Source organism: Protopterus annectens, chromosome 2.part0 (genome assembly GCF_019279795.1).
Source record: "Protopterus annectens isolate FY-2018-M chromosome 2.part0, PAN1.0, whole genome shotgun sequence".
Lineage (NCBI taxonomy): Eukaryota > Metazoa > Chordata > Ceratodontiformes > Protopteridae > Protopterus > Protopterus annectens.
The window spans coordinates 1,148,803,188-1,148,814,486 of NC_056728.1; the positions used below are offsets into that span (position 1 = coordinate 1,148,803,188).

General features: G+C 36.7%; 1 protein-coding gene across 2 annotated transcripts in view; it reads right to left on the bottom strand.

Moving 5' to 3' along the window:
* The window catches only part of COL25A1 (collagen type XXV alpha 1 chain), a 1,631,546-nt gene that overhangs the window by 49,499 nt on the left and 1,570,748 nt on the right, over positions 1–11,299 (bottom strand). For both annotated transcript variants that reach the window (XM_044061344.1, XM_044061342.1), the window contains one exon: positions 3,131–3,208. In XM_044061344.1, the coding sequence (XP_043917279.1) occupies positions 3,131–3,208 (78 nt within the window). The remainder of the gene's footprint in view (positions 1–3,130; positions 3,209–11,299) is intronic.

Genomic DNA, 11,299 nt, shown 5'->3' on the forward strand with positions numbered 1-11,299 from the left:
TTATAAATGCTCAAGCCTCCTCTGCTGCTGATGTACTGCTTAGCTTACAGGGTTAGCATCAAATGTACAGTATATATGAAAAGTAAAAAATGAAAAAGGTATTTCAGTTATGGAGTTCCCCATGGTGAAGCCTAACCTGCTAGCATGACCATAGTGTCCTTCCATCTATAGCAATGATATGGCAGCGATACAGCCAATGGGAGTGCTCAAACAACTGGATCCACTCATTTCAATGTGTGTGTCTTTCGGCTTTTCCCGGTTAGGGGTCGCCACAGCGGAACTCCGGTCCACTAATGATTGGCAGTAGATTTTTACTTGCCGAGTTGCCAGCTCTGACACACAACCTTCAAAGAAGGTACGCCCATTCACACGTCTCCACACAGAAGGTGCTCTAGTTGAGAATCGAACAGGACAACGTCTTACTGTGAGGCGACAATGCTACCTGTGCTGCTCATAGTCATGGACAATAAGAGGAAACTGTTTATGAACTGTTCTTGCTGATGATGGGGGCAGTGTACACAAGGATTCTGCAGTTGACTACAGCCAGAAGTTCTGTGAAGGAACATTGAATAATTCTGCATGCTTTTGAGAACTATAACAGAAAATTGTGTATAAAAATGGGTCTTGAGGTCCCATAAAAGTGTTTGCATTCAAATTAGAAAAATAAAAGGGAAAGTGCAATAAAACAAAAGTACTAAGTGGGACAATGCCAGGATGTAAGTATAACTCCCTTTGTAGCTGTACATTCAGTGGCAATTGCAATACTGCTGCAGGTGGAATGACTTAAGTCTCATACTGATAGTGAAGTCATAGGGAACCACCACTGTGCAGTTCACAATTGGCACTATACGTGTTGCACTAGGATGCTGCAAGGTTTGCATCTCCGGAGACTGATACTGGTGTGCACAGTAAACACTTGTGTACTATGTATACATTTGTGTGTTTCATACAAGTAATGTAAAAACATCTCCTTAGCATAATCTATGTTTATGAACTGTGTTAAAGACACGAGTGCCTACTAACCACAGTGTGCACAGCTATTTAATGTGAGTGTGCACTACGTTGATGAATGCAATGGTGTATTCTTTGCTTGACTTACTAGATTTCGTATGCCAAAATAATTCCATATTGGAGATGGATAAAGTGAAATTACTGTAGTTGTATTCTCATCCTATTACACTATAACTAGTGCAGAAAATCTAATCGTTTTTCTTATACTTTATGGCACTATGGTTATAAGATCACTGGTAGACAGCACTGTATTATCAGCTTGCTATTAAAATGTCAGGATTCACAATGCCAAGTTTTGACACCCCTCCCAAAAAAGACTGAAAATGCAGGAAAAAAAGTGAATATTGAATATTGCTCTTCTCCTCCCCTTTAAACTTGTTTTCTGCAAGGGAGCAAGTCCCCCCATGCACCCCATCCCCTGAAGTTATAAAAAACAACTCTGAGATTGTCATACTCAGAGTAAAGGGAATGTTCTGAGAAATGGCAATCTTGAACTTAAATTTGGATGTTCGGTCATTCAGTGTCCAGATTACGTGACTTGGCATTATGAGTCCAATTTCAAATGGTTACCATTTTATTATAAAGGAATCCTAAACAGAAGCACAATATTTAATGCAGAATGTATTACTTGGTGTACCCTCTTATCACAGATCCTTGTCTAGGAGATAAGCTACAGATTCTGTTTATCCAAAAACATACTTACCATCCCCAGTCCTCCTAAAAATTGCCTTATATCTGCCCGTACTCTTGAATTATGTCCATGCTGTGGATCTACAATAGCGTCTAAAAAGTTGCTCTAATTCTTATATAAAAAAAAAAAATCCAGCAGGCACAATTTGTAGGACACTGTTGAGCTTGTTGAGTCATAGAGCCATTCTGCAGCCTCAGATTCTAATAGGAAGACAAGTTGGTATGTAATAAGGGGGTAGGCAGCACTCATTTTAATGGAAAAGTACTTGACAGCTGAAAGGAAAAGGCAAGTTGTGCATAATGCTCCTAGCTCCTTTGATATGACCTCTTCTTCTTTCACACCATAGCTTGTACTAAGACAGGGTGACTAAGCCTGAGTTCTAGATTAAAGCCTATGTCTGTCTCACCAAACTTGAAGTTGTCTTCATAGCAAAAGGTACACTAGCAAAGTCCATAGTCAAACGTTATAGAAGATGAACATCCACTGTAGAACAACATAAATCAAACCTGATGGATAATAAAACATTGAAATAATATAGTCTGCTTTTTCTATAGCATTCTGAACTTGTTTTAACGATTAAAATAAATATTCCATGGACATTTGAATTTGTGACTTCACAGTGCTTCTGCCAAACTCTTTGTCCACAGAATTTTTGAAAACATTTTCTTTATTCTACATAAGAAACAACAAGTGGCAGGAATGCAGTGAAACTAGTATCATTTCTGCTTCATATTCTGACAAAAATCATATCAGAAGCTTCCTTGAGGTGCTTTGCCAGATTGGTACAAGAAAAGGGAAGGAAAGGGAAGAAGTGCTAAGAAATGACGATTGGTGTTAGTAAAACGTTTAAGGTTATGTCAGCACGAAGTAATAACACAATGTCACTGTATTTTAGAGGGTAGGAAAAAAGTGAAGGCAGAGCAGATTTCATAGCATTATTTTAAATGTTAAGACGACATGATGCCAGGCCTGTGGCAGCACAGTTCTAAAATTTACAAATAAAACATATTACTGTATTCTCCTCTTGTGAGCCATAACTAAGATATGACAAAATGTCTGTGAGATTTAGAAACAATGCCCATATAATGTATGTCTTTTCTACCTGAATAAAGTCATTCATTTTGAATAAATAATCTTCAACAGAAAAAATGATTATAGAAAGAATGTTAGAAAAACACTTGCCTGATGCTCTTTTTATCTACAGCTCCAAACTATTATTGTTGCTAGTGTTTTCTTGGACTGAAAGAAGACTGTCTTTATGTTGTCTTTAAGGAAGACGATAACTTTTGATGTAGCAGCAGGTTTATTCATGCACATGCATCAACAACTGCAATGCAAAGCTTTTGCCATCCAACACTTTGCATCACTCAAGATGGAGGACAGGACAGGAACTACATGCAAGGTTGCTAGGAAATAAAAATACTGTACCAATTGGCAAGGGGCATCCAGCCCATCCAGGCCAGGCTGGCCTGGTTCACCCTTTTCCCCCTTAAATCCTCGGAAGCCCTGTTTGTAAAAATTAACTTACAACATTACTAACAGTGAAAAAAAATCATTGTTAAGTCCCAGATTTCACTGGAATATAATGAGGCAGCATAATATTACTCAGAAAAGTACTTACTGAGACAAGAGGTACAAACATCATGGAAGACCATATGTTATCTTCTAACAGCAAAAATATCTAATGGTAACATGTGATCACGTTTAGTATTTTTGTTTCTAAAAATAAGAAAAATTATAATTTATTGAGATTCTTGTTCAGCAAATAATATTAAAATGCAAATTTGTAACCGGAAAAATTGATAAGCAGTAGGTTTCCATAACAACATGCTACCAATTGCCAGTGAGTACTTTTCTTTCACATTTTATTCTCAAACACATAAAAAAATGACAATATAACTTGTTTTCAACAGATGATCAAGACATACCAATGGGCACGGTGCATCTAATCCTGGGGCACCCTGTTCTCCTTTCTCCCCCTTGGGCCCTTTTTTGCCCTTCTTCCCCTTTTCCCCCTGTGGACACAATGGTTTGGACAAAACAATTTTTTATCATTTTTTTCTAATCAGCAGTAAATTAGAAATATCTAATTATGTGTTCTGTCTGTTTTGGCAGTAATGAGCTGAAAAAACAGTTACCACGCATTATGCTTTTGTTGTCCTGTTTTTAAGGCTTACTATATTCTAAACAACCTGATATCAAGTCTCTTCTTTCATCTCTGCTTCTATTCCGTTTCAGGTCTCAGTGTACTTGGCAAAGAAACAAACCCTGATATTCTAAATATAAGTTAGAAAGACAAAATCACATTCTATGTTTGTTTTTGCACATATAATTTTAATATTTGGGATTCATGTTTTTGGGATACATCACACAAGTAAACAGACACTGTCTCAGTACAGAAGTGGAATGCATATGTGGCTAATTGAATCATCACATAAAAGGAGTGAACTACATGTCAAAGAAACACAACTTCACTTAAATATTTAAAAATTATTCCTTCAAAGAAAATGGCTTTAGCCTGACAGGAAGAACAACAACGTTGACCTGAAATCTAGTTTATAGGATATAGTATTTGGCAGAAAAATCCCATATAGGAGCTTCTACTATGACTCACTTTCCAATGTCTTGAATTAGAACCCTAAAGAAGAGTTTTACATGGATACCAGTTTATGACCTGGGGATTACCTGAACTAATGCAGCCCACGAGTCAGATGACTATATTTATTTGTTTCACTTTCCTATCAGTGTTCATCTAAATGACCCTTCCTGTTCCATTTATGGAGGTGACCTTTGGAGTTCTTATTGTGAAATGCATGTAACAGAGTAAGAAAAGGCTCAGGTTGCATATTTCATGGGTTATCATCTTTTCACAGGAACAGCCAAGCATCCTTTGGTGACATTAAGAGATTAAGATATAGTATTAGACCCATGGTTATCTGCAATGAACATAGACACAGAGTGAAGTAACTGCAGTGAGAGAGAGACTAGTCCATCAGCATAAAAAGTCATTTTGTGGTTAAAATGTGTGTGGCTTATGTGAATTATCACAGGGGTAAAGTGTGATGTCCTTTTCATATAGTCAATTTTAATATAACCTGTTTTGCCACACTCGGGGGGGGGGGGCTACAGATTCAGCAGTGATCACTGTTATCCATCACCCTCCGTGATATACTCCATCCTACTAATGGCATGGACAACCAACTACTTGCATCCTAAACTTGTTTCAGCTTGTACTGTGAAAGCATACCTGAGTACTTACTGTGGGATCTTATACTACAGTATTAACTATTCAATATTAGAGAGAAATGGTGTGTAATATAATAACATTGTTTAAGCTTTTGCAAACTTTATTTGGAGATTAACATGGAATAAATGTCATTCAGCAAAATAAAAGAAAGTTGCTTAATGTAAGCACCATGTCATGCTAAAACATTACACTATATTAGTGAAGGTGAAAATAATTTCTTAATGTGCATTCAACCATAGCATATTACCTCTTCTCTCCCCTGTTGTGGTTTGAGTGGAAAGGTCAACAATTCTTTGTGCATTTACAGATATACAGCCAAGGAAAAAGGGGTACATCTTTAGGCTATGACCCAGAGTTGTCAATTTAGGACTGGCTGTCTTTGTTTTAATAGGTTGTTAATATCAAAGGGAATGACTAAACCAATGAGTTTGCATGTGGCATGCACAGAGAAACAGAGCTTGTATGTGGTGTGCACAGATGAACTGAGTTTATATGTAATGTGCATAGAAGAACTCAGTTTATATGTAATGTGTACAGAAAAAGTGAGTTTGTATGTGGTGCAGATAGATAAACTGGGTTTGTATGTTGTGTGCATAGAATAAATTAATTTGTATGTGGTGTGCATAGAGGAAATGAGTCTGTTTGTTTGTGGCATGCTTAGGAAAACTGAGTTTGTGTGTGATGTGTATAGACAAACAAAGTTTGTTTATAGCATGCATAAAAACTTGATCTTTTGTCTAGCAGTTGGCACAGAGGGGTTAAGACTATGAGCTTAGTTCGTATGGTACAGGGTTTGGGCCTCTCGGCCCTCAGATGTGTACTGTGTGACCTTAAGCAAGTCACTTAACCAGACAGTATTTGGGGGCAACCAGGAATTATGGCTGGGCTCCTCAATGATTTCTTGGACTGGAAGCCTAGTAACAACCCATGAACTGCAGTTCAGGGTAGGGAATGTTTCCCTTAGATTAGTTAGGGAACTGGCCTTTAAATAAAAATTTTTAGAATACAGTTTTAGCTTGCATTGTGATTCTTAATCATTTATCCATACTGAGACTAGACTGCCATAGATCAAGTCCCACATTTCCATCCTGATCTGGCCAAGTGTGATGTGGCATTTCTTCTCTAGAAGGGGGAGGGGTGGCGGCTCATTAAAATAATTAACCCTGTGGATATGGTACTGATTAATGTATATTCTGGGTTGGGGTTTGATCAATTGCCATGTATAAATACTTGACATGGATGGACAAAGCATGCTAGAACAGCAGGTTGTTTGGCTCTGTTTTGCTTATACATTCATAGATGATTGCAGATGGAGGTCTTTAATGGAGAGGAAGGCAATGTTCAGGGTGCTTTCATCACTAAATTAATATCTTATATTGTGTCATGGTTGTGGAGGAATGGGGGGTTGAAATTAATTTTGCCTTCCTGGAGTGTTCTGAGGTAGAATGGGTCAGCTGTGCCACCACAGAATGGCTGGGGTTTAGTCTGCTTTGGTAAAACTTAGATGTCCAGTAGTTAAATTCATGCCTAAATTATTACAAGTGGAGCCGAGGTCCAGCAGAAGACACAGCACATACTTCAACATTTTCTTCTTTTAAATGATTCTGTGTGATGTCTGCAGGAAATACACTTCTCAGTACCCTGAACTCCAGTTGGGGTTGGAAACATTTTAGCCTTGTCAATCACTAGAAGAGAGGGCATTAAGGTTTTCATCTTCCAAATAGTTTATTTAGAAACACACTGTCAAATTACACAGCATCATGGAGTACATGTAACTAGTGAGGGAAGATGAAATTCCAATTGATAGAGGTTACTATTTATAGTGAATTCTCACTGGCAGAGCTTAGCATTAATAGGGAATACCCATTGGAAGAGGTTTGCATTTATACAGAATCTCTGTTGGCAGAAAGTTACATTTATAGGGAATTCCCACTGGCAGAAGTTAGAATTTATATCCCTCTGTGAAGACTATTAGAGAAGGGTGAAGGCTGCCAGCCTAGCCAGACAGAATTTTGCAGATAATTCTGTCACTTGTAAATATGAATGTGAACTACAGGCTTGTAAAGAAATACTGTTACATGTGGAAATTGAAATAAATGTGACAACAGTGCACTCTACTGACCAAAGTAAAGCATGTGGTGACCCTTTGAAGGAGACAGTGGTGCCGAAAAGTCTAGATGAAAGAAATTATTTCTATTGTTTTAACCAAGAGTTAAATTGCTAGATTTAAACATGCAAATGTATTTTTATTGCTCTGTTCCTGACCAGCTGCAAGATAACAAAAGGGAGATGTTAAGAATGTAAATGCAGTTAATGTGTAGCCTGGGAACTCCGGGAAAGTGTAAAATATGATGTAATGTTTATCAGAACTGCAATAGCAATTTAAACAGAGAAAATCAAAAGGCATTAAGCATTTTTGTCTCGATCATCCAACTCACAGCACTCTGCCTGTTTTCTTATGCAAGTTATCTTAAACTTGTGTTTTCTTTTAAGGATAGCTAGAAAGATTAGACTAAGTGTTTTTCTGTGATGTCAGAACTGTACTACTGAATTATATTTTAAGTATTTCTGTGTGATCTCTGAACTCTTGACTAGCACTGACTGTGTAGTAGAAAGTATTGTCTTGTGGTTTTATTTATTATTAAATATTTTAAAACCTTTTAACTGTGGCTGGTTTGTGTAGAGATAAGTTAAGCTCTAGAGTACATTGCATGTATATAAGGGTCCTGTACCAAGTCACTCTAATAAGCCTTGACTGTTAGTCACATACTACCAATTGGATAATAATATTGCACAGTAATAATTGGACACCCTTTTAAGGGCCTTTGAGTAGCTGATAAATGTTAGCTGGGTGGTGGCATGTGGTACTACCATATAGTCTGGGTAAAAAGGGCACACCTGTGCCAGTCTTCCCCAGGAGTGTCGTGTGTGGTTGTATAAACTTATCTCAAAGTGTGTGTATGTGTGTGTCAGCTACTTGGGCAGGGACATGAAGCACTGGTTGGACAGAGAGGGTGCTGCAGATTTTAGCTTGCCCAGCTAGGCTGAGATCTGGACCCTATAGCTGTATTAGTGAGGAGTCTTACTTGGGACCTGGGGAGCAGGTGACTGTGATCTCTGTGTGCTCTTAAGGGAAACTGCACTTTACTGTGTGTAGTTGTTATCCTTTCCTCATATATGAGATGCCCTCTCTGGTGTTAGTGGTGAGGATTGAGGCTCCTTGATTGCTGGGCCAGGGCACGGGCATCACACCCTCTAAGACCAGCTCTCAGTTCCTGACCTGAAACTAGCTGTAGCTGAATGCCGTCATATTTCTGTGCATGTTATAAGGTATTACAGATATATTTTTTTCCATCTGATATCATACCAGCATTTCCATGCTACCCCTCCCCCCTTACATTCCCTTTTTGGGTCTCTAAATGACTTTGAGTGTTAGGTAACTGGGGGACTTAGACTGCAAATATAACTCACATTACACTGCATTGATTTAATAATTGATACATTTCTGATTTCTGTCACATTTCCACCCCACTGCGATCATTCTTAGGTGATAATAAAGGCTAACGCAGCTTCCCTCCAAAGAGCTTTAATGCACACAGATAAACTCACGACAACACCATTAAACACTCAAAATCAGCATTTGTTAAGCGCTTTCATCTGTCATAAGGCAGACTTCATCAGAACAAATAACTTTAGCTACTACTCCATATTTTAAATAAGATTTGGCGCCAAAAAACATCATTACATATTGAAAGCAGGATCATTTAAAGGTACAAACACTTAAAAAATGTCAAAATTCATATACTTCAAAATCTTTAAAAGAAAATGAGATAATTGTGATAGTATATGTCAAAATGCAAAGTACATAAGTCCACATATAGAGAACGATCTCTCAACTGTCCCTAAATATATAATTATGTGGAGTGATATTAAAAGAAATGCAATCAAATGAACAGGAAGTTTTAAAAGAGAAATTACCCCGAGAGACCCTTACAACTACTCAATTACCTAGCGAACACATTGACAATTTAGATGGGAGATCGTCCTATGCTGACCAATATGAGCATATTATGAGCACATATAATGGTTTCAAAGTGTATAATTATGCTGATTTTTCTATACAAACAGAGTTTTATAGTCTCTTAGCGAAAGGTATGAAATTTATACCTAATTTTAGGCTATCTTTGGTGGATACTATCAAACAAATTAAATTATTTTGTAGAAAATTAAATCTTGCGATCCAATTTGATCAAGTGGAGGACAATACAGTCACATTTAACAGAGAACTCAAGAAAAAAAGTGCATATATGCCCATCAGTAACCCGGTTATTAATAATTATGAAAAGATAGTATGTAAGGAGGTATATTGGTATAACAAAAACTATATAAGAAATAAAGACCAAACACGTAAGCTAGAGGATAATTTAACTGCCAAAGAAAGGAAATGTCTTGACGAATTAATTCAAAATAAGGACATTAGAATAATGAAGCCCGATAAAGGAGGTGGAGTGGTTATTTATTCTAATTCAGTATATAAGACAGTCATCTATAACATACTTTATGAATCAGGGAATTATGAAAACACATCAATGAATGAAGTATATACAGGATATAGAAAAGTTGATTTAGCTATAGAAGAATATTTTCTGAATAATAGAATTACACAGGATATTCATGACTTCATTCGGGTTGAATTTCCTATTCTAGCCCACATAGTGGGTATACCAAAAATACACAAATCTATATTGAACCCTCCTTTTAGACCCATTATATCTGGGTCTAAATCTAAAACCTTTAATATAGGGCAAGTAATAGATAGATGGACTAAACATGTCTATAAGAATATCCCACATCTTATTATAGATTCCTGGGATTTTTTAGGCAAATTGACAGAAGACTTATGGAATATGGAATATAAATTCGTCACGATAGATGTATGTGACTTATTCTCTAGTATCCCCAAGGTAGAAGGGTTGGATTTTTTTTGTAATAGTCTTAGGAGTCATTCTACCTTAAGTTGGGATAGGATTACTTTAATTCTAGACATGTTGTCCCTAGTCCTGGATCACAATTATATTGCATTTGAAGGAGAAATTTTTAAACAAAGCAAAGGAGTAGCTATGGGTGCCTCATGTGCACCCATATTTGCTAATTTGGTGATGCTGGACTGGGAGACTAACTATGTATTTAAAAGTGAATATTTCTCCAACATTATGTTTTACGCAAGATTTTTAGACGATATATTTATTTTATGGAAGGGATCAAATGAGGATATTATTAAATTTGTGGAATACATTAATGATACCACCAATTTTTTAAAATTTACTGTGAATTTTAGTGACAGTGGTATCGCATATTTAGACACATATGTTTACAAAACTGATAACAATGAATTTGCCTCAAAGGTTTATAGAAAGAGTACACATTCTAATGATTATGTGTATTACACTAGCAATCACCCACGCCATATATTCAAGAATATTATAAAGGGACAGTGTATCAGGGGAGTCAGGATGTCCTCCACTAGACAGGAGATGGAGAATGAGATGAAAATAATTAGACAACTCTTCTTAGATAGAGGATATCCTATCCAGCTTATCGAAGATATCATTGTTTATGTTTCTAATCAATGGAATTGCAAGTATACTCCCTTATTAGGAAAATATGTATCCAATGTGAAGACAGGATTAACAAGTAGTATTTCAGCAGGTAGAGTGTGTGTTCTCACTTATACACCATATGTCGACAGTATTAAGGAAATATTGACAAGGCATTGGGATATAGTGACAGTATCGGAAGTATATAAGGAGAAAATAGGACTCTACCCTCAAATTGTATACAAGACTGCCCCTAATCTTAAGAAATTACTTGAACAAGCAGGGAATGATGGAAGTACCATTAACAAGATTACTTATAACCCTACTAGGATATGTGGGAGATGTAAACAATGCACATATATCAACAACCAGTCACATATCAAATTAGAAAATGTGAATAGGACTAAGATTAAAAGCATGAATGGCAATTGTAATACTACACAGGTGGTTTATTTAGCAAAGTGTATAGAATGCCCTGCATTCTATATAGGAAAAACCGAAAGACGATTGAGGCAACGAATCTATGAACATTATTATAAGATTAAATGTAAGGATTTGAACAATGCACTTTGTAAACATATTAGTGAGGCAGGGAACAATCATTTATTTAAGTTCTCAATTATTGATAAAGAATATATAAGCCCATTAGGTGGTGATTGGAAAACCAGATTAGCTTGTAGAGAAAGTAATTGGCAAATGTTAACAGATGCCACAACCAAACCAGGCCTCAATGATTACATTAGTATAAAGCCA